General features: G+C 31.2%; 1 protein-coding gene across 1 annotated transcript in view; it reads left to right on the top strand.

The window, feature by feature from the left end:
• Positions 1-23,503, top strand: part of LOC127706977 (potassium voltage-gated channel protein Shaw-like) — a 29,297-nt gene extending 5,794 nt beyond the window's left edge. Inside the window, exons 2-4 of the mRNA XM_052211721.1 lie at positions 8,978-9,905; positions 21,307-21,534; positions 23,167-23,503. Coding sequence (XP_052067681.1) covers positions 8,978-9,905; positions 21,307-21,534; positions 23,167-23,231 — 1,221 coding nt within the window. The 3' untranslated portion in view covers positions 23,232-23,503. The remainder of the gene's footprint in view (positions 1-8,977; positions 9,906-21,306; positions 21,535-23,166) is intronic.
• Positions 23,504-26,109: the final 2,606 nt, after the last annotated feature.

Here is a 26,109-nt window from a genome sequence, read left to right as displayed (position 1 = left end):
TTGGCGCCACCTAGATTTCACATCCAAGATAATAGGTAGAATGAAATTTATTTTCTGCTGCCCTAGTAATTAGAAATCAAAATTGAAATAGTGAGAAATGAGTGTTGGCCATTGGTGTAGAAATAGCGAGAAATTTAGAGAAAACTCTCTGTGACGAGAAACGGAGAAACGTTTTCTGTGCCAAATTAGGCAAGGGGTGTTCTTCATTTATACTATTTCGAAAATTCCGGAACCGTTGAGTACCCTTAAAAAATGCCATTTTTCTATCAAAAAAGCTGCGGCACCATATGTGTTTTGCAGTTTCAATTACACCCAAAGGTGTTGATAATTCAGATTTCGACATGTTTTTCAATGGATCTTTGATAGGGAAAACGCAGGACCAAAAAAGGCTACCACTGTCGCCTATGTAAATAATTACTTCCTTGTAACCTTTTCATTTAGGCTATAGTTAGGCATATATGTTGAAGATTACAAGAAGGCACATGCTATAGAAATAAAAAATAATTTGCAATAACTTTCATAAAATCATTTTTTTTTCTTTTCTTTTTTGTATAGAGATAAAACATATGTTTGTTCTAGCAATGTATTTGGGATTTTGCATCAGACTTACACGCAAAACTACTGACTACCAGGCTTGGTAAGGAATTCCACAACCTTATTGTTATAGGAAAAAAGAAAATAAATGGTATAGGCATTTAATTTTGACAATTCACTCAGCAACCCAACTTTTTTTTAAACAACACAAAACAAAATTCTATACAGTAAAAGGTCTGTTAGTATTTGCATTTTTTTACCTTTAAAGAACATCAACTGGGGGCACCAATGACGATATATAAAATCCTAAACCTGTAGATACATAATTGGAATCTAACATAAGATATGCATGATGTCTCTCAGGAATTTAGATATATCGGTAAAATATATTATCGTAAACCTTCTAACATCACTTGAGAAATTTATTATCCTAATGCATTAAGAAATCATTATTCATATTTAAAAGACAAAAAACACAAAGTTTTGCTCTAAAGCTAGTTCAAAGCCAATACTAAACTTTAAATAAATCATGTTCTTCCAGGCTTCCATACTAAGGTATCAACCAGTACATATCCAACGGATTAGGTGTAAGGATGTCACAAACAGTCTGAGAAAAGCACGACCTTGTGCAATGCCAAAGTACATAAGTACATATCGACAGGATGTGTAGAACCATAGATTTTTAAAAAGTAAAGCAATACAGTTTAGTTATGTTTTACTTTATAAAAAAACAAAATCAATGTTGGTACCGATCAAAACCACATTCAAAGATCTTACTGCGGTGATAAAATGGTTTTCGTTTAGAATGTAAGTTTATTCAAAGGATCTGAATAAGTTTACATGGATCTTATTTAAATTTAGGTGATTTATAAGCCGACCGTGCAAGGGCTGTATAGCCAATCAAGGTCGTTATAAACTTCCATATATATGTGATTTATAACAAACATTACCGTAAAAATCAGAATGTGAAATTCCGTTTTTTTAACAAGAATTATTCAGTTGCAGCCAGACTTTAAAACCAAGTTTTTGCATCTATGAATGAATTTAGTAAAAGTTTAAAGTAATTTATGGTAACGAAATCCCTAACTTAATAATTTACTAGTTATACATAGATAACGTAATATATACGCTGTAAGAAGGGGCTTATGGAACTTCGTCATACAAAAATGGGAAATTAACAATAGGGAACAAATAATCGTCGCTTTTGTCGCAAAATGTGTTTTAATTTTCCCGTGTGAAACTGAATAAGAATTTTAGAAGTGACAATTATTGCTGTTAATATTGGATTTATTTGTTTAAATTTTCGAGGTATAATTAGAAAATTCTTGATAGTTTAAAGCAGAAATATCATTAAGGTAACGGCAAATGTTATCATCAATTGAATGGAATTTAGACAGATATTTACTGAATTTGCCCATTAAATGTGATTCATAACGATATATACAGGAACAAGTCCGTTATTAAAGGGGTGCAATTGGTGCATATAGGAATACCTACAACCCGTCGACAAATGTTATTGCCGAAACGCACGTAAATGATGTCAAGAAGAACATTTACATCTTTAATCATTTCATCACAGTTCCTTTTAGTATATCTATCATATTATTGTATTCACTATATGTTTTTACATACATAATTATTCATTTGCCTATCAGCATGCAAATATATAGTTTCGTAATTCTATTTTTGAACTTAGGGAAATTGCACTGCTCTTGTTTCCTAATCCTATATTTGAATTACCTGTATCCCTCGTATTTATGTATTTTTGTAGTTATGCATGACGAATTCTTTATCAAAAATATGTTTGCACAAAATCAGAAAGACTTCTTTTGAAACAAGCGTCAAATGACGTAAGTTTTAAACCAATGAGCAGATTTATGATGAAAGAAAACTAATTTTTTATAATGAATTTTCTTGCAGAGCCATTTTTCTGTTAAATTTTGAAATCAATAGACATCATATATCGTTTGGACGACATCGTATTTTAGAAAGTAAATGAACCTTACGAAAATTTCGAAAGCTATATGACATGGCTGTATACTATTTATCTTCACTGCACTTGATGTGATATCGATACAGAGATGTCAATAGCATGTACATATTATACAGCTTGTACTTTATGTGATATCGATACAGAGATGTCAATAGCATATACATAGTATACAGCTTGTACTTGATTAATTTGATGTAAACATATATTCAACCAGATGCCGATCCAGGATTCTGAAGGAAACAAGGCAACGTTAGGCGATTGACTTATAAACAGTCTTTGCATCAATCATATATGTAGGGGTCCCCCCTAGGCACCACCTAAATCCGCCTCTGGTAATTAATTAAAATACTAGTTGATAACTTCACTTTTACAATTCTACCACATATATGGTAATCAGTTGAGAACTTTGTCTAAAATTTTGAATTCTGCATGTTGTACTGTGAATGTACTTAGATATCTTTTGGTTATTTGTGTCGTTGAGTTGCTGTCGCATTGACGTTTACCCTACATTTCTTTTTGTTCCTATTAACAACAAGTTGTCATCTGCAATCGAAGAGCAAGTTACAGACGACGATTTTATAGTTAGAAGAAACACTATGCAGACGATAGAAAGTTTATAAAGATTGGGTATGCAATATTTGCTTTAGAAGTTGTGATGAAAAAACAAGGTTAATTGGTTAATCGAAAGCAGGCTGTAATGAAATTTCTGCTATTTAAAGCAACGATGAAGATGTACATAATTACTTACAAAACCATGTATATGTCTTAGTTAATAACACTTAATGTTTTATATGTAAATCAGTAATTACTGTTATCAAGGTATGTCTAGTTTCCACACCATTTCCGCTTGTTTACGAACTCTGTATGTCATGCCTGAAGTTTACTTCCATGTCCGTATTTGTTTTTCATCTCTTGTTTAAAAGTTGAGTGTTGAACGTTTCTGGAAAGCGAAGTATTTGGTTTTGCATGCATGCAAATCTTAATTACTTCATGTATATATGTATACATCTGCGTGCCTGTATCATAAATATTTGAAAGAGTAAATTTGAAATGAAGAACCTTAACACCAACAAACAGGCATGTGAAATACTTTCTTTTATCAGTCTGTTTCAAATAATGCCATGTAATACATAGACAGATTGTGCTAAAAGTCATTGTTTAGGATATTCAAAGCAAAAACGTTCACTGAATAAAAAATAGATATCAAATTCTTTTTTTGTTGGTAAAATTAATAAGAAACATCAATTATATCGATAAAAAATTAATGGATTACAAATCCGATTTACGATTTGTCAATAAAATAGAATAACATAACAGAACTAAAAAAAAAAATGAAAAATAAAACGGTTTTCGGTGAATAGTATAAACCTTACTGCTGACGGAACATATTAGGGCTATCTCAATTCAAGTTTATTTTAATCTGTCTTCGGTGAAGAAGTTACAAATATTTTTTCTCACTTTTGACACTATCAAAACGACTTGCATATCTGTTTTGCAACTGACATGTTATTACTTCAATCCCAAAAATGAGTTGTGGTTATGTATAGTGTTATTCATCACCAAAAGAAAGAAAACGCTTCGAATGTACGAGTTCTTCGCCTACAAGACATTAATTTAAAAATGCCAAACTGAGAAATTTGCGTTGGTTTTTATAACCAATTTATATTGCTTGAACATTTATCAACATTTCAAGATCATTTGGATGTTTTTACCGATACTGCGTTCTAATAAGGGGTATGTTTTAACTTCAACAGTTTTTAATATTTTGATGTCTTGATCAATGTCTGTTGTTATTTTTCTGTCAAAATTCTAGCTCCAATAACTGGTTCTGCCATACCTGAATCGAAATATAACCACAGGATTATAGACATAAACATATTAATGTATGTTTTCATGTTCACACTGTCATTGGAAAAAAAGTCATGAAAAAAATTATGACAATTAATATTTAAGTGATTCTGATACCTGTGAAGAGTATTTTGTAAATCTAATGATAATTCAAAATGCAATCGTTTATTATAAATATTTATTAATCTAACATTCGTCTTATTCTGTCGGTTTAAATCTTTTGGTTGTGCATTGTTAGAAGTTCTTTCCACTTTTAAAATAATCAAACTGTTCAGGGTAAAGCGGGAATGGTAAATACCAGTATTACGGAACTGTATACAACTGTCATGCAAATGGGAGGTTACGCTAGCTATAAAAACATGTTAAACCACCATTTTCTTCGGGAAATGCCTGTACCAAGTCAGGAATATGACAGAGGTTTTCCTTTTTAGCTCACCTGGCCCGAAGGACCAAGTAAGCTTTTCTCGTCACTTGGCGTCCGTCGTCCGTCGTCGTCGTTAACTTTTACAAAAATCGTCTTCTCTGAAACTACTGATCCAAATTTAACCAAACTTGGCCACAACCATCATAAGGGTATCTTATTTACAAAATGTGACTGATGACCCTGCATGCCAACCAAGATGGCCGACGTGGCTAAAATAGAACATGGAGTAAAATGCAAGTTTTGTCTATTATCTTGAAAACCACAATGAAAAGAGAAAATTTGAAAAGGGCAAACATGTTTTGAATGATGAGAAATATCTATTGTCCATTTACTTCTAAACTGTCTGACGACTTTTTATAGAAGTTATTGCCCTTACATGACAAACTTTATCAACTTTTTAAATGTTTGCCTATTATCTTGAAAATTAAAATAGATAAAGATAATCTTAAATAGCAAAAATGATCAGCAAGACAAGATCTACAAATAAGTCTCATGGTTGAAATCGTCTGACAAATAAATAAATAAATAAATAAATAAATAAATAAATAAATAAATAATCTTTATTTCAAGAGGATAATCCCATTAGTTAAAACTAATCTTCCTGAGAGTCCTCAAAGTAATAATAACATATTTATAAGTTCATACAATATTATAATCACAATATACAATTGTATCTAGATAATAATGAAAAAGCATATTAATTTGCACTTTGTAACATTTTGTTTTAAAAGATACAAGTGTATTACTCATTTTTATTTCATTTGATAAACTGTTCCATATTTGAGAACCAGAATATGTAAATGTTTTCTTCAAAAAGTTTGTTTTTGGCTTTTGAAGATTTAATAGTTTTACATCAGCTGAACGTAAATTATTGAATGTGTTTTTCCAAATTTAACTATTAAACAATAAACTGGAGGATGTCATTATGTCAGCTTCTACTATAACCCTAGCAGACTTCTTTAATAACTTATTAAGTTTATTTATTCCACTTTCATAACAATTTCCCCATATATTGCAACAATAATCAAACAATGGCAGAATATAAGCATTAAAATAAATAATACGTATATGCATAGGTAAATATTTTCTTATCTTTTGTAATAAGTTGATTCTATTTGATATTGTACATGACATTTTGTCTATTTGCTCATTTCAATTTAGGTTCTTGTCTATATATAAATCAAGAAGTTTTTCACAATCTACATTATCTATTTGTTCATCTGAAATATTGATTTCTAAACTGTTCCCAGTTGAATAAAGCCTCTGTTTTGAACCAATAATCATTGATTTACATTTTTTGGCATTTAGTTTCATACAATTTTGCGAACACCAGTTTTCAATTTCATAAATATCATTTTGAAGGTTAGCAGTTAACTGAAGTATATCATTACCTTTACTATGTAATGTAGAATCATCTGCATATAAATCTATTACTGAATTTTCTATGTTCAGTGGTTGATCATTGATATATAAAATAAATAACAGAGGGCCAAGGATAGAGCCTTGTGATACACCAGTTTGTATGCATTTAGTATTAGACATGACGTTTTTGACCTTAACTTGTTGACTTCGTTCAAATAAGTATGACTTAAACCAGTCTAGTGTACAGTTAGTAACATTATAATATTCAAGTTTTTTTCAATAAAATTATATGATTAACGATATCAAAAGCTTTTTTTAAATCTAAAAATATAACTCTGTTTATTTTTCCATTGTCTATATTTTGTTAACCATTCATCTACTAATTTAGTAAGCGCAGTAGTGCACGAATGTTTAGGTCTGAAACCTGACTGTGTAGTATTAAGAAGGTCATTACTTTTTAAATATATACACAAACTATCAGCTATATGTCGTTCTATGATTTTGGAGAGACATGGCAAAACTGCTATTGGTCTATAATTATCAGGATTACAAACATCGCCACTTTTAAAAATTGGGCAAACTCTTGCAGTTTTAAAAATACTTGGAAATTTACCACATTTGATGCTTAGATTAAATAAATATGTTAAAGCTGGTGCAATGACATCGCTGCACATACTCAAAATATTTGGTTCAACATCATCTAAACCAGTTGCTTTAGACTTGTCAAGTTTTTTTAAATACATTTTTACATCTAGTGACGACCCCTTATTGGAGTTATTGCCCTTTAATGGCGATATATTATACTTTTTTTTGCGTTTTCGCCTAATAGTTAAAAAAAATATAATAGATAGACAGAAACTTAAATAAGCAAAATGATCAGCAAGACAAGATCTACAAACAAGTCAAAATAGTTGAATCGTCTGACGACCCCTTATTGGAGTTAATGCCCTTTAATGGCGTTTTTTTTACCAACTTTTGGCATTTTTGCCTAATATCTGAAAAAACTATAATAGATAGAAACTTAAAAAAGCAAAAATGATCAGCAAGACAAGATTTGTAAATAAGTAAACATGGTTTAAATCGTCTGATGACCCCTTATTGGAGTTATTCTCTTTAATAACGATTTTTATCATTTTTTTGCGTTTTTGCCTACTACCTGAAAAAAATGTATTAGATAGATAGAAACTTAATTTAGCAAAAATGATCAGCAAGACTAGACCAGCAAAGAAGAGATTTTTGTCACGAATTCTATGCTAGTCCACAAAGATGGAGAGTGTCAATTGTTGAAGATGCACATAGACTAGGTGAACGACACAGGCACTTAAGAGCATCTAGTTTAATTTACATCGGAGTTCGGTATTTTTGCTATTATGTTTTTGTACAATGGAAAAATAAACCTAATGTTTCACTCTCTTGTTATTTTGGAACACATTGAAAGGTGGTATCTCTTCTTCCATTAATTGATATTTACCAGTAGAATGCGTCATTAAACAATCTGTTGTTTGATTGTTTCCAAATGTAACAATTGTGCAAAAGCCATTTGATTTAAAGAACACCTTTTGACCTATTGTATATCTACTTTCAAAGTGTTTACTGTATTTAAGAGGAATTTTGCTTATTTTTTCACGCTCCCAACTCACATAAAGAATATAGAATTAGAATAGTAGAATAGACAAATACAGGTGTGCACTTGAAACTCGTAAATGTAGAAAAGGAGTCATTCCTATTAAATTTCACTAAAACAAACAAATGTAAGATAAAAGTACAGATTGACTTTTGATGTATGTTAACATCAATGTACTGCCGTAGTTATGATTTATTAAGTGAGAACAGTAAACTAGCTGTATAATGCAACATTTAATGTGTTTCATTTCCATTGAAGATTTATATCTCTTGTGGAAGATAATTTGGCAAAAATAATCAAATTCAAAAGCGTTGCAGATTATTCAATGCAAAAACTTGTAGTTTGATAAATTTCAAGAACACCGATGAGTACTTTCGATAATCTTTCTAAAAAGTTCTTATATTTTTTGGCAATCACAGGCTGTTCGCCTGTGATGAACACTGTACTGTACTGTACCAGACTGCATCAGAACAGTGTTTCCACGTATATACGATTTAAGCTACAATTGTGCTTTTCATTCTTTGTTTTAGTATCTTTCTAGTCCGTTTAGTCAATATCTCTTTGAATTTAGTATTTATACTTTTTTCTCTGTATTACTTATACGCCCCTTTAGTCAGACTATTAAAGTAAATAGTATCACAATGTTTTCACTGTGCTCTTTCTTCGTTTCTGTAATTTGAATGATTAATTGTTGCAATTATTTAACGTTCAGTGATAAATATTTCCTGCATATTCCTGAGGATTTTTCTCTCGTTAAAGGTGATCGTGTTGAACTTATTACATAACAAAATTAAGCCACAATATCCGGTTATAAAAATGTTAGATATCTGTAGTATATATATAATGTCTTGTCTGTATATATTAATCTTTTTTTCTTTTTCGCCCTTTGAATCAACTGTTTAATTGTTGCAGTATGCTGCTGCAATGTTGTTATAAAGGGTGTTCTCTATAACATGACCATGAACTGCAAATATATATATACATGTATATATATATATATACACCTCACAGCACGATAATATTTCAGAGAACAACATGAAGTCACATTTAGTTCGTTCATCTGTACCACTGACATTCTTTTCATAATAAATTTTCAACTGTTGAATCAACTTTAAATATAAATTAAACAAACGTTCCGAATTAATTAAAAAAATAAACTATTCCTAAAGTTTTTTTCTGTTTCTATTTTCAGATTTATGCAATAATTTCCATAGCTTTTATCATCACATCAATAGCAGTATTTTGTCTGGAGACTCATATACAGTTCCGGTACAAGGTCAACCCTAATATATCACTGTCCGGACTAAAGGTTTCCGAAACACAGAGGCTCACCCGTCCGTTACTTTTTATTGATATTATAGAATACGGTTGTAATGCATTTTTTACTTTAGAAATATTTGCACGACTTTTAGCATGTCCCACTTTTAAAGCATTTGCAAAAGAACCTCTTAACTGGTTGGATATTGTATCAATAATTCCATTTTATGCTGCAAGAGTCTTGGAAATTTTAAGCATGGAAGGTACGGTTGCCTTTCTTTGTGTAAGTGCATTACGCCTAATAAGAATTTTCCGAATACTTCGATTGACTAGACATTTTAGTGGACTTAAAATTATAGGTCATACAATTCGTGCCAGTGCTAAAGAATTACTCCTTCTCTTTCTAGTTCTTATAATCGGCATTCTGATATTTGCCGTTGTGATATTTTTTGCCGAACAGATTGATGAAAATTCAATAAACGATTTTCAAAACATTCCAATGGGATTCTGGTGGGCAGTTGTTACTATGACAACACTTGGATATGGTGACATGGCGCCACGGACTGGATTCGGATATCTAGTAGGTACTATATGTGCTGTTTGCGGACTGCTGATGTTAACACTTCCTGTACCGATAATAGTTAATAATTTCACATTGTATTACTCTCATGCTCAAGCAAAGATGAAACTTCCTAAGAAAACGAAAAAGATTTTAGTTGGTGCAGAACATATGTTAAAAGAAACAATTTCAAACCAATCCATTGCAGAGGAAGACGAAACCAAACCAATAACAGGAAACAGTAGTGGGAAGGATGTAGAAAGAAAAACCAGTGGGGACAGTGCTTTAGGTAGCGATAATAACAGTAAGTTTTAAATAGTCAGAAAATAGTAGAAAAGCAAACTGTTATTGTGTTTCAAAGTTTATGAAGTTTCCTATGAAGTGTATCACATAAAGGAATCAGTGTGACCCCTCCTCCTCCTCTGTACTATTTGCTGCTAATTTTTAAAAATTTTAAAAAGTAATTTTGGTGACCGCAATCCATCCTAACCGAACCATACTTTTTCACCAGTCTTTGATTCAGCCTTTTACACTTTTTATGCACCAATCCTTGATTAAGTCTTTGCATTGATTCACCAATCCTTAAGTGATTTATCATTTTCTCTTTTTCACCTATCCTTCATTTAGCCTTTGCACTTTTTCACACATCTTGATTATCTTTGGCACGGAACAGTTAACAAAGTACATTCTTTTTATCGGGGTCATTTTTTGAAATCTTGTGTACTACATTTGAACTTGCAGCGTTCATGATAGAAAACTATGGATTTGCAGCATGTACAACCTCGAACTTTAAAGAACAATTCAACCAACATTAGTACAGGACAAGTCTGTACGATGTATAAGTGGTGGACTGTGACTTATAAAACAGTTGCCTTTATTTTGTTTTTCTTATCCCATAAGAGTTACTGACATTTGTATTATGTTATAACGATTGACAGTGTATCACCGTCCCTAAAGATGGTTATAAATGATTTATGTCATGCGCTAGAAATCTAGACAAATATATTCTGTAGTCTAAATAAACATTATTCTAAAAATGAATAAGAAAATAAATATGAAATTGCACATTTCAAAATTATGTAATTTCAAATCAAGATAACTAAACGCTTCACCTCCCTCATGCAAAGTTTAACTGCAAGCTTTAATACATCTTTTCATGAATATAACATATTACATGCAATGACATTGTATTAATTTTGGCCAATTTTATAATTAAATTGTTTTATATGATCAGTTATTTCTGGTACGAGCTTTGACGAAGACTTAGCCGGAATAAAAAAAAATTACTTAAATCATTAATTCTTAAATACTATATATTTCTTTGATGCAATTTAGTATTTTGTTTACAATTATAAAATTGAGAATGGAAATGGGGAATGTGTCAAAGAGACAACAACCCGACCATAGAACAGACAACAGCAGAAGGTCACCAACAGGTCTTCAATGCAGCGAGAAATTCCCGCACCCGGAGGCGTCCTTCAGCTGGCCCCTAAACAAATATATATACTAGTTCAGTGATAATGAACGCCATACTAAACTCCAAATTGTACACAAGAAACTAAAATTAAAAATAATACAAGACTAACAAAGGCTAGAGGCTCCTGACTTGGGACAGGCGCAAAAATGCGGCAGGGTTAAACATGTTTATGAGATCTCAACCCTCCCCTATACCTCTAGCCAATGTAGAAAAGTAAACGCATAACAATACGCACATTAAAATTCAGTTCAAGAGAAGTCCGAGTCTGATGTCAGAAGATGTAACCAAAGAAAATAAACAAAATGACAATAATACATAAATAACAACAGACTACTAGCAGTTAACTGACATGCCAGCTCCAGACTTCAATTAAACTGATTGAAAGATTATGTCTTCATCATATGAATATCAGGCACAATCCTTCCCGTTAGGGGTTTAGTATCATACCATCATAACATATATGAGAAGAACATAACCCGTGTCATGCCAACAACTGGTTTTTAAATAAATGTGTTTAGTGCCGATGCAAAGACCCTATAAGTGAATCAATATTAACGCCAAAATATGCAATCTTTAATGACCTGACAACAGTATCGTAACTATATCCCATCTTAATAAGTCTATTTAAAGGTTTTGTTAGCTTCAGAGGTGAATACTGACATTTTTGTGCTTTACAAAGAATATTTCCATAAAAAATTGGATGTGAAATACCTGAACGTATAAGAAGTCTGCATGTTGAGCTATATTTACGAATGATGTCCTTATACCGATGATAAAATTTAGTAAATGTTTTGACTAGTTTGTGATATCGAAAACCCTGGTGTAATAATTTTTCAGTAATACATAAATTTCTCTCGTTAAAATCGAAAACATTGTTACATACACGAGCGAATCGTACAAGTTGAGATATATAAACACCGTAAGATGGTGACAAGGGAACGTCACCATCTAAAAATGGATAATTAACGATAGGAAATGAAAAATCATCTCTTTTATCATATATTTTAGTATTAAGCTTTCCGTTAATGATATAGATATCAAGATCGAGGAAAGGGCAGTGGTCATTGTTAGTATTAGCTTTATTTAAAGTAAGTTCAACAGGATAAATTTCTTTAGTATACATACTGAAGTCGTCATTATTGAGCGCCAAAATATCATCCAAATATCTAAAAGTATTATTAAATTTGTGTATCAGATGTTGTTTCGGTGGGTCTTTGCTGATTTTTGTCATAAATTGTCATAAATTTTGTCATAAATTGTCATAAATTTTGTCATAAATTTTTGTCAATATATAAATTATGTATACATAGGTATGGTTTCACTCATTGTTGAACACCGTACGGTGATCTATGGTTGCTAACTTCTACGTAATATGGTCTCTGGTGGTTGACAATCATACCTCATCTTCTAATTTCTATATGATGTAAAAGGAGCATCTTATTGGTTCTTGTCAATGTATATAAATTGTTGTTTTTTTTTCATTCATAGTTATTTTATTGTTTTTCACAAAGGACCAATTAGAGCTTGTATTCCATTAGAATTTTTTTAAACATTTTTTTCAATTCTGTATGTTTTCTTCTTCATAGATATTAGGTATAATGTCTCAATGGTTGTCCTTCTTAAACATTGTTTTTTTTTTCTTTCGTTATTCGTGAAACCACTAGAGTTTTAAAATAAGCTCTCTATCCTTTCCACTTAGATAAATTATCATATAGATTCAGACATTTATGATGTGTTTGGAGGCGTTCTTCTTGATAAGATTTCAACGATTAAAACTTTTGACTCATTTTTAAAATTTAAAGTTCAGAACTGATATGTAAATATATGATTTACATAGATATGAAATGAAGAAAAATTACGCTCGCTGTCAGTTTAACGATCAAATGTTAATGCAAAAATCCCCAAAAACATCCGATATCAAATAGATAATTTCGATATATTTAAAAGTTAAGTCTACGCAAACAGAACTTTCTTTTCCAAAATAAATAGTGAACTTAATGCTCGCTGTCAGTTAAACGATCAAATTCTAATGCAAAAACCCTCAAAACATCCGATAGATATCATATAGATAATTTCGATAAATTTAAAAGTTTCGTCTTCAAACATAACTTTCTTTTAATATTTTTTTTCCGATGCAAAAAATTGAACTTAATATTAACCAATATTAATATATAAAGCACCTGCAGAAAATATTATATAATTATCTGTGTTTACATTAGTTGAATTAGACTCTTAAAACTATTTACTGAAGAATAAGTCACCACCTATAATATTTATAAAAATAAAGAGATGTTGTATGATTGCCAATGAGACTATATCTACCAAAAGGCATTCTTTTGGTATCTGTGCGAAGTGAAGTGGTTGTCGTTAGTTGCTGTCTGTCATATTTGTTTTTCGTCAATTGTTTTGTCATAAATCAGGCCGTCGGTTTTCTCGTTTGAATTGTTTTGCGTTTTGTCATGTCGAGATCTTTAAAAGCAAACAATACGGTATGGGTTTTCTCATTGTTAATGGTCGTACGGGGACCTATAGTGGCTAACATTTGTTGTTGTCATATGCTACATCTCCTTATTTTAATAAATGACAAGAATTTAAACAACAACTTGTTACCTTACGGGCTTCAAAATGAGCAATACCCATACCGTACAAGGCTATATGAAAAATATCCGAATAACAATATGTGAAACAAGACAACTAAGAAAACAAAAGATAATAACAGTTATGGAAAACAATTACAAATATATAAGAACTGTTGCAGTTAGCGACATAATACGATTGCAGACATTAACTCTGGTTTTGATTAGCACCTATCTTTGAAGTACATAGACAGTCTCCGTGAACTGAACATGTAGCTGAAATACTTAAATCATCAGTGAGTTTATGAAAGATGACAGAGGGATTAGATGAGAGTTCAGACAGCTGTTAGTCTCTACTGAGTGATTTATTTGCTGTAAAGAACTCAAACGTTTCACATTCCTGCAAAAAGACAAACAGCACATTCATATGAAACATATGATACATAAATGAGCCAGCAATAAACCCAACAATAAAAAAGCCATAAAAAACATAGAGAATATCAAAGTTATGTCATCCCCAAAAACAAAATTACTTTTTGGCTTTAAAATGTGTTATATTAACTTAACGAACAACCATTTACGAAGTCAAGTTGTGTGATAAAATGAAATGTGGTATATAATATGTATAATAGTTGATGTCCCCTTATTTCTGAGTCTTAAAATAACTGTCTAAGTTTTGTTAAATACGAAAGTCAAAGGTCTTTCAAAATCTCCTTTTTTCATTTCATTAACCCACCATTCTGCTTTGTACATTACGTATGAGAGTATTTTATGTACATTATAATTTGTATAACGAATACACAATAATTGATTCCATTGCAAATTAAAGATAAAGTGAAATCACATATGCATGCATGCCATATGTTTGGGGTAATAATATGTGCAGTAACCGTGTTTTGTTCGAATTAGAAGACATGAAAGAAGGAAGACAGTGAGACATCTTAATTTATTCAGTATTCTATATTTGACAATATTCCATTGGTTTTCTTGTTAACATCGTTGGGATGTAGAGCAACAGCTAGCCATAGCTGATGATTCATATTCTAAAAGTCTTGAAAATTAAGCAAACTCTGTTTAAACTGAAATTAAAATAACTTTTTAAAGAGCCGAAGTTTTTGTTTATGATAACTGGAATATGAATTTCATTTTCTTAATACGAGTTAAAAGCATCTTTAAACAATATATATTGTACACCTGTTTGATGCATCCGTATTACTGATGAGAGGGTAACAGGGGTATCGAATGGACCGTAGAATGATATTGATTTTTACTGAAATAAGCAAATTTTGAAACAGAAATCGAGTTGATATTGAAGACTTTTCCTTTAAATAGAAAGTCTTAAAGTTGTTTCATACAGTCATAACAAAAAAAAAAACAACAAAAAACTTGGATCGTTTGAAAAAATGACTTGATTCAAAAGGGAAGCTAACTCAAGAAGTTTATTTTTTTAAAAGATTGTTTTATAAATTACCATATATTTTCTAAATCCCATCATTCACTTTTCTTTCAACTAATATGATTATTTCTTAAATAAATTATCCTATGGCATAATAAAAGAATTTTGCACATCCTATAGTAGCATGTAAACAAGCTCGATTACTCAAGTTTACTCTTTAAATAAATTTAGAAAAAAAAGATATAGATTATATTTTGGCTATACATATTTTTGAAAACAATTATTATTTTTGTTTATGCTTCGTTACTTCACTTGGAAGTGCATGAATCAATGCAATCAAATAGATGGTCGTTTTCGCTTTAAATATTGTGACATTAGTAGTATCGACCTTTTTTTTTTCTGGCCGGAGGAATATAATGTAATTCTGAAATGTTTCCACAACGTTTGTTTAAAGATTTTAATTTCAACACTTAGTTAATCGATGTTTATTCCCCATTCAACAGATGCCTAACAAATCAGCTTCGATGTACAAACGATAACATTTTGATGAAATAAACATTCTTCTTTTAATTTTCTTGTCAAAGTGCTTAGAAACTGTGTTGTTTCTGATTGCAGTTATATAATTGAAAAGATATTAATACAATCTCCATTCTATTTTAAGTAGCCATTTTACATTAAGTGTAGAAATAGCAAAACTCGTGCATGTATCATTTAGAACGTAGAGTATATAGCTTCAAAAATTAAGTTATCGTGTATTAATCATCACATAACAGCACTTGTGCTTTAACCGAAATTACTGTTGAAGTATAAATGATAATGAATATACAACGTGAAATATATCCCTTTGAAAAAATGGACAGAAAGAATTTTTTTCAGTTAGTCAATGTATTTACTTCTCGTTGTCACTATCAAAGTTTTCCTGGTCAAAGTTTTTGATGGATTTTTTTTATCAAAAACTTTGATGTTCTTGAATGAAATAGAATCTCATCTTATTTTTCTTGAAACTTGGATGGACTTGGACGGGAATTATCAAATCACAGTGCATTTTTTCTTTGGCCAAGCTTTTGATGAAAAACCAAGTTCACTTGGTTCAAGTTTTCTTCGACCAAGTTTTTGTCAGTCTCGCCTGGTATGGTTAGTTTTTGCCAGTCTCGCCTGGTATGGTTATGCTGTATTTAGACCGTACGACCACTCTTATCGAGAGCCACCTTTTGGTGATAGGGATGTAAAAGTACCCAGCCACGTCCAGTATGATTAAGAATTTCAAATACAATTACATGCACGAGTTTTCAAATTATTATCACATATAACTTACTTACCATATTACATTAAATATATAAATGTTCATGTAGTGTATTTTGAATATTTAAATCTTTGTTTTATAGTAATTTGTCTATAAACATGACTTTGAAAAGTATTTCTTGCAGCTTGACGAACTGGTTCCCTGTTGCTTTATATCGATTATCAATGCAATAGCATGGGTCTGTCTATTTAAATATAACTATTGTGTTCCAAGTTTCCGAGGAATGTAGCTTAATTCTGTATAATGCATTGTTGTTGATGGTCATGATTTGTCAAGGGCGGATATATGTCTTTGTCTGTTTACGGTTTATGGTAACAGTAAAAAGATTTCGTATTCGTCATGTTGTGTATTGCTATTTTATTATGATGTGTATCTGTCTATAGTTCTTATTTTTGTTTGGGTATATTTGTCTCTTCGGTGCTTGTTATATGATTAATGCATTGTTTTGGTTACAAAGACTTCTAAGATATGTTATACATATGACACTGGGTTTGAAATGATGATTTACATTATTTCATTTAATTTTATTTTGGTTGTCTAGCTATTTGTTTTGTACACAAATAATGTAGACATCTAAAAGGTCATTTTAAGCTTTTGCTGTGACGCCTTCCTAGTCGTCGCATAAAGGCGTCACAGCAAAACATTAAAATAGCCATTACAGACGTCATAATTATTTGGACTAGCTATTTGTGGTTCAAATAAGCACCAATTATCAAAGGGTATTGTTTAAAAAAAGTAAATTACTTGTTTCCAAGGTATGTGATATCGTGTGACCATACATTCATTGATGAACTCGCACACACCCATTGACTGTGTGGGAAGTATACATACGCAGTCACATTCAGTTTTAATGGGAACGTTAAATTCGATGCACTGTTTTGAGAGAGTATCCCCATTTGTTTCAGATTTTTGTTATGACGGGGGATTTGAGAGCTTGATTTTAATTTTTATTTCACCTTGCTGGTATGTCTTATTTTTTAACAGACAACCAAGATAGCACATAACTACAATTTTGACAGAATTTTGGTGAAACTTTAGTATTTATAAAAAAAATGTATTAGAAGAATATTCTTAACCAAAATCAAAATTCTGCTGGAATTAAACCTATACTTTTTTTTTCTGCAAATATTAACTAATTCACTTTTTGTTAGAGACTCCCTCGATACAACATTAAATACAAACACATGAAATTTTCTATCAAAACGTCCTCAACGACATATGGCGATGAATAACATTTTGCCATTTAGGACATATGCAAAACTGTTGAACAAATAACTTAAGAATATGATTTCGACTATTAGTATTCGTAATCTAGTAGAATTTGACAACTTTTAAATTTTGATCCTGTGAGTGAATCAATTACAGGGGAGACAAGCTGGTCCTATCTCATCGGTCAAAAATTATGAAACTTGTCATTTAAATGAAGAAATATTTATGATGTCTTCTGATAATAAACTTTTTCTGTAAATGCAGAAATTTCAAATTATTAAAAAACATATCTGTCTTCTCATATTCTATATAATAATGCATTTTAAATAAGCATACACCTATATGCTATTAAAGACACTTATTAGAATGTTGTTCATAAATAAACAAATAGGCAGATAAAGAATTAAAGTTTATATTGAAAAAAATGAGACTCGCGATTTTTCTTTTAACTTGAATTCATAATACCCACAATTATTTAATAAATTCATTTACCACATTAATTATAAATTAGTACAACTAATTGAGATTTAAGTAAATGAAAAAAAAATCATTAAATGCACCTACATGCTGTATGTTTATACGTCTGTGAAACTCATTGGAGTGTTCATGACCGAGACACTGATTCTTACTGATATATCTCATTAGCAAGATCGGTGTTTATTATATAAATATTGTTTCAGAAATATTAGTAATTAATAGCTTATATACGAAATCCCAACCAGGATTCGAGATGTGTAAAAGCTAAGAGCAGAAACAAACCTAAACATCAATTAAGTAAAACAAATCTTTTTCACATATTGGCTGACACTTCTGTCAACTAAACAATATCATTTTAATTCAACAGATGAAGTGTGGATGTTTTTCTTGGATAACTTCGATATGTTTAACCTTTTAAAACAGAAACACTACCTTCTTTCTGTTGGATTCAAAGTAGTTGATATTCTTTGAAGTCACGATCAGTTTTTATACAAAGTAAACATATGTTCTATAACACTCACTAAACATATATCTAACTCTTTTATCAAAATTTTAACCCAGTTTCGGGGATTTCTAGAAAAAATCTTACCGTTAACGCTATTCGTTGTTAGAAAATGAAAATATGTCCCTCTCGAAACATGCCAACAAAAAAGTATATAACTGTTTAAGTCAATTTAAAATATTTAGGATTTAAATATAATAAAATATTGAGGGGTTATTTTTGGTTGGATTTTAATGAACTTGGCACGAATAGAAGCAGCATTGCCACAGTCTTACTTTCTTTTTTGGTTATATTTTTGTTGCGAAGAATTCTCATCTTCTGGTAATAAAAACACAGGTATTATTCTTTTTGTGTACAGAAATTCGCTACATAGCGATTCAGCCATTTTGAATCGTAAAAATATAAATAATTTAAATATACCAACTTGGTCATTTTTATACCTTCTCTAATAATGATTTATTTCTATTAACAAATTTTCGTATTTTAAATTCAACTGGATATCAGACTCGGAGATATAAATGTGAACAATAGTGTGCATATAGTTTGTTGAAGGAAACCGCGAAAATGATTCTGATCAAAAACAACATAAAATGTCCTTAAACTACAATGTTTAAGATTGTTAGAAAGTTTAAATAGATTATAATTAAAGGTCGAGGAGTTATGGATACACAAATATCAATATTAATAAAGCAATAGTAAACTCCATGCTTACCCCAAAAAACGATTCCGATAAACAAAAATAGGGTGATGAACAATAATACAATATGGTTCAGATTGTGAAAAGATTTCAATAAATTGAAATAAAGGGTTTAGGAGGAGTCGCGGATACAAAATGGAAACCCCCTAAATAAAGCAATGACAAAAGTTCGTGGTTTGGAAATGGAAACCCAAAAATTATTCGTTCCAAAATCAGAACGAGGGGAAGGGGATACAAATGTGTAATATAGTGTGCAGATATGACGAAGTCCATGTCATCCCAATGTAAACCCCGAATCTCATTTAGACGAAGAATTAAAATAATAGGAGTAAAAGAACATTATGCGAGTAAGATTCTGTGAAAGTTTCACAAAGTTTTGTCAAGCAGTTAAAGAGCAGTTGCAGATACAAAAGTGGGCACAAGGATGTTCGAACGGACGGACGGACGGATGGACTGACACTCCCATCATTATATACCTGCCCCTTTAGACATATAGAACATTCAAAACCGAAATTAGTTGTGAACTTTATTTAAAAACACTGTTATCTCCTGCTCAACGTAGAGCATATTCACAATTCAGGTGTGGGGTTGCACCTATACGAATCGAAACCGGGCGCTACGAACGTTTACCAATGCATGAACGGACTTGCTTTATGTGTGATAATAAGATGGAAACTGAGGAACATGTACTACTTGAAGGTCCGCTTTATGACGATTTAAGGAACGAACTCTATGAATATATAAACAGTGAAGATGACTGAGAACTTTAACATGTTTACGAATCGCGAGAAACTGTCTTTTGTGTTGGGGTGCCAAAACGTTAATGTTATTTACAAATGTGCCAAAACCTGCAAATCTATTTAAGACAGAAGGAGACGTTTTTCATATCGATAATTTTTAGAATGTAAAGATTTCGTAAATTTTTTTAGAAATTTTAATAAGTACATAGTTTTATAAAGTCCTTTATTGTTTGATGAAATTTTACTTTTTGACTCTCATAATTCTTTTAAGAATGGCATTAATATCTATTTATGTTTTTATGATATATGTAAATATTTTATTGTGTATATTAATGGTGAGACGTTAATAAACTATCTATCTATTCTATTCTGTCTCTTTGACACATTCCAAGTTTTCATTCTCAATTTTAAGGTAACGCAATAATGAATCAGATGACTGTAAAATGGATTATTTTTTCATTTCATTAACTATATACAAACATGGACTGAAAATCCTCCTCATGTCAACAAATGGACACTTAAAAGAGACAAATGCTGTTGGCAACATGGAAAAGAAACAATAAGGGTTAGATGAAAAGCAGTATTCTGATATCTGTTTCATAAATGAATTTGAATCACTATGAAATGCAGACATGCTGAAAACCACTAATCATGTCAACGACTTCATAAAGATTAGTTACTAGGTTTTTTTTATCCAAAATAACTGCCATTGTCGTAAGATTTCGACATTGTTTTAAAAAATGAAAATTAGTTACTGGATTTTTTTTAACCAACTTAACTGCCAGTGACGTAAAACTTCGACATTGTTGTAAAGTATGAAAATTTGATAAATTGATAGAAAAAGTAATCGGAATTCCTAAAATGCTCTATTTTAGATATAATCAAGACTTAAATAATGATATTACTATAAGATAAAAATGAAGTTCGTTCTCATTTAAAACTAATGAAATGATACAACAAGCATGACAAGCATCCGGAAGTCTACTTGTTTTATGATAGTATCATTCAATTCTTATCTGCTTTATTTTTGTCCATTAGCCCAGTGTACATTGTTTTGCAACCGACATGATTTTTGATGGACAGTTATTACAAATTATTAAGAAAATATCTCAGTGAAATTGACCTTTAAGTTTGAGGGTTTTTGTTATCCTTTTTTGGTGAACATAGCCCCTTAAGCATTTATACAAACTTTGAATCACCAATATGGGTTGTGATCGTTCTTGATACAGAGAATGTTGATTTTAATAAATGTATATTGTTTTATTCAAGAGGAAAAGATTGGATAAGATTGACATTTACACATAATAAAGATGTACATATTATTTCAGCATCACAGGAATCTCAAAATGGTACAACTGGCATAAGTGTGATATTTACAGATGATTTAACAGACAATCATATTACACCATCAGTGACGTCATCGCCTGTTTTATGTGATGATATTCGGCACCACGTAGACGTTGATAATAACAATATACAAACCAGTAAAGAAAATTGTGTTTTTAAAGAACACGAGGAGGAACTTCCAATTCATCGTCGACACAGACTAAAACGAGGTAACTAGTTTAAGTCGAAGTCAAAACCGGTTAATCAAAACGGAGACAAGACAATGATCGAGTAAAACAGGCAGACAGAAATTAACAAGCAATAATATGCAACAGAAGAAAACTTTAAACTTCATATTAGGAGAAATAGTCATACACTTAACAAATTATTAGGGAATGAGTGGTCAGGTTCATTTAATTTTAAAGAACTTTTTTCGCCTTAACAAGATAAGTTGGATAACGCGGATCTATTAGAGGGCAAGTCGGTGCCAGCAGCCGCTTAAACTCCAGTCCTATAGCGTATTTGCTATATCAAGTATTGCGTTGCTTTATTTGACGTGTCACCTTCTATGAGGACATTGCTTCTGAAGTGTTTAATTTAGTATAATGAAAGTCCGAATACGTCCATCTGTCAAGATATACGTCTTATTGGTTTATTGTGTTGTCATTTGGCATCTTATATTGGGGTCAGTCGGTTTAAACGATTCTGGTGGTATAATAGAATGGCTACACAATCTTAAATTGTCCATATGGACCTATAACCTAAAGCCAATTAGTATTTAACTGTGTCGAATGAGGTTTTCTTTTAATATGCCTAATGAAAATATTGGGATTTGAAATAAAGAAATCCCGTCTGAAATTTATCACGTTAATCAAACGAGATGTGTGTCTTAACTAATAAGCTTTGACTATGTACCAACGACGATATTAACATTCCACTCAGCTTTGTTAGTTGGAAAAACAAAGTGATGTCGACAGAAACAAGAAATTAACGAGTTGTTAATCAATCTATTACTGGAGGCAACGTATAGGTCTCTCAGTGCTCATTACTTTATACAACTTCCATCTGTTTATTACTAATATTTCTATTTACTGCCTGTTAAGCTTGAAAAGAAATAATTTATTATTGACAAATTATGTATAATATGTTTTATAATTATACAGTGCGTTCTATCAGCATGTTGTTTTAAAATGGGTAAACTTAATTAATTTGTTGCGTTTTGAAGAAAACCGAAATGGTGTAGGTGTATATACAACATTTCCAAATTATAAACTGGCAAATAGTTATATCAATGAAACAACGCTATTATCGTTTTTCTACGACTTGATAGCTATAGTAATGTGTTCAGTTAAGAGAACATCTGCACTAAAAATTATAAAACCATTAGCCTTTTTTAAATGATGCTTTAAACAACGCCAAATATTTGAGTATTGTTCCAAATTGAATATTCAGTTTGTATATACATAAATCCAAATGCTGATAATTTTATTTAGCTCGAAAAGAACGATGTGCCAATAAAATTTGTAAAAGATGCATGAGACAATTTTTGGCCGAGCACATAATTGCATGCATGAACTTCAACAATGAGTAAATTTTAAAGAAGCCAAAGTTGTACTTAGACATTTATAAAGACATTAAAAAATAAAAGCAAATAAAAATCATGTAATAATGTAATAGTAAGATGTGGTGCCAATGACAGACTCATCAACAGGTACAAAAGAGAAAGAAAAAGATAAAGGTCAATGTACAGTCTGTGACACGACCTTGTTAGAAAGAATACGAGTACCAGGTATATCTTATACTTTGTTAACCAATTGAATCAAAGTCTGAATTATAAAAACAACCTATATTGTACATTACAGGTAGTTACTTTGCACCACAGAGTACCAGCTCAAAGAAAACGTCCTTGACAAGTATTGACGTTTAACTACGTGTAAGAGGGTACCAGCTCAAAGAAAACGTCCTTGACAAGTATAGACGTGTAATTACGTGCCAGAGAGTACCAGTTCAAAGAAAACGACCTTGAAATGCATATAGATGTTTAATTAAAGAATAACAGATAGATACATTTATTCAGAACACCAAACTGGTTTACGTCATGACCAGCTACACTCATTCAGAATCCTATTCATTTCATACATTTTGTTATTACATATTATACTGAAGTCTATGGTTTATCATTATTAAAATTAAACTCCAGCCGTTTTTTTTTTATTTCTTATAATTATCTTGATTGAATTTTTACATTTTAGAATGATTGAACGACAATACTTACCTTAAACAAATATTTTTACAGTTTGTTCTTATTTTTTTTCTGTAAAAAGGGGATGGGTTGAGCGCTCACAAACATGTTTCACCCGGCCACATTCTTTATGTGCCGGTATCAAATCAGGAGCATGTAATTCGGTGGATGTCGTTGGTTTATGTTTGTCATATTTGTTTTTCGTAAATTTTATTGTATAAATAAGGCCGTTAGTTTTCTCATTTGAATTGTTTCACATTTTTTATGTCGGGGCCTTTTATAGGTGACTATACGGTATGCTTTTTACCCCCTCATTTTTGAAGGTCGTACGGTGACCTATAATTACTTATATCTTCGTCATTTGAACCCTGCTGGATAGTTTTCTCATTGGCAATCATACCACATCTCCTTTTTTTATATAATTAGCGTATATATATATATATACCAGAGGCCTAAACAGAAAAGCAAAAACCGTCTAAGATGATCTAAGATCAAATTTACCTGACGGAATATATGATAATATAAGACAATTGCATAATATAAGAACTGAAAATGTACATTAAAATGTATTGATTAATCATACCAGTACATCCAGGTAGTACCGGCTATAACAGAACTGATGAAATGTGGTTTAACTTTTTCCAGCTGTTTTTCAACAAACCTGATCATTTAAAACTTCAAATACAAACATTTGGACAACATATTAAACATATGTTAAACCAAGGAAGTTATATTAATATGATCTCCTTGGTTAACCGAATATATATTGATAGAATGAGAGACAGAATAGTATTGTAAATACTAGAAGGAATACATGTCAATATCTTTCTTCAATATCCCCCCCCCCCCCCCCATTTTTTTGGTGGGATTCGTGATGCTCAGTCTTTTATTTTTTGCGTATAATCTAGTAAAACGTTGTTTTTGTTTGGTCATTTTGTTCTCTGTTCTTCATTGACTTAAGGTTTTATCTCGTCCTCTTGGTATCTTCTGCCATCTTTTAGAATCTTCGACTTAAGTTAAGGAAACAAAGTATAAAAAACAAAAATCGAAGGTAAATTCCAAAAGGGGAAGAGCATACACCCTGACAAAACCAAACGCTCAACTATATCAACCAACGGAATGAATGAAAAACAATTGTCATATTCCTCACTTGGTGCAGGCATTTTCCGAATAAAATGGTGGGTTAAACCTGGTTTTATAGCCAGCTAAACCTCCCACGTGTATGACAGTTGTTTATAGTTCCGTTTATATTGACAAAACTGTGTGAGTAACATAGACAGACATAATTGTTCAATGTGATCCAGCAGCATATAGAACACAACTGACTTAAAAAATCCAAACAAATATGCACATAAATCTTGAAAAGACGCTAACAAATTTAAATGATTTGATCCATAATCGTTTATATCAAAAAGCAACATTTGAATATCCTGCCCTACAAATAACATTGGAGCATTACATATGTCACGCACAATTCGACCTTTTTATCATTATACAGTAGCACATTTTTGAAAAAAAATCTATATCTATCTGTCTATCGAGTGTGATTCTTGAAGATAATACATGTACAGAATAATCTCTATAGATAATCTCTTGATATATGATTTTGTTTTTATTCATACATATTTCTTCACCAGATAACATTTTTAATAAACAACACATTTATTATGCTTGGTAGACGTGTTTTCAACAGACCATCATCATTGAACCAGCTGTGCGCCTTAGAGAGACAGAGAACACTTTGTCTTTGTGTATCTTTTCCATTCTTAAATTAAGGAATATATCTCTCTCTTGCAAGGTCTGATTTCCTTGTCCGGATTTTGCTATACTTCAGGTCCTTTTTTGGTTTGATCAGCTCTCCAACGTTTGTATTAGGTTTTGGATTTTCAAATATTTTGGCCCTGATATCATCAATGAAGAGACATTAATTGTCGGAATGCGCATCTGGAGCACTTATATTGGTACCGTTAATGTTATGAAACTACATATATATGTCACTTGTTACGATTTAACATTTCCGTATTTTTCCCATATTTTTTTTCCCGAAAAGTATTTTACGTCTTAGAACATAACTCCTTATGGTAGAGTTAAAGTAGTCACGTTGAAAATTTTACGGCTATGGCCTAGATTGTATGAGCAACGAATATCAATTTCAAATTTCAAATCTGAACATGAGTGTAGCCTCTTTTATTCGTTCATATGACTTATCGCAAAACACGACTTACCAAAAGTTTTTACACGCTCTGAGCGCAAGCACGTGTGTCACTGGGTTTCTTCTGCTGGACCTGAACTAACCAAGTCTTTAGAAGAGAGTTTTTGCTTTTTTCGGGCTTATTTTTGTGTTAGATAGTCACAGTCCAGGCCTTGCGGTCATAAATATTTCGAGCACGATTATCGTACTCAGACTCCAAATTCAACCAATCAGAATACTGAATTTGGTGTTTCGAGCACTAATTTGGTACTCCAAGTACTGAGTAAAGTTTTATGACTGAGGGCCCTGTCTATATCTAAAAAAAAATATATTCATGGTTTCGTTTTCAAACTTTTACAGTTGTTCATCAAT

Source organism: Mytilus californianus, unplaced genomic scaffold (genome assembly GCF_021869535.1).
Source record: "Mytilus californianus isolate M0D057914Y unplaced genomic scaffold, xbMytCali1.0.p SCAF_6, whole genome shotgun sequence".
Lineage (NCBI taxonomy): Eukaryota > Metazoa > Mollusca > Bivalvia > Mytilida > Mytilidae > Mytilus > Mytilus californianus.
This window is presented reverse-complemented; position numbering and strand designations above follow the sequence as displayed.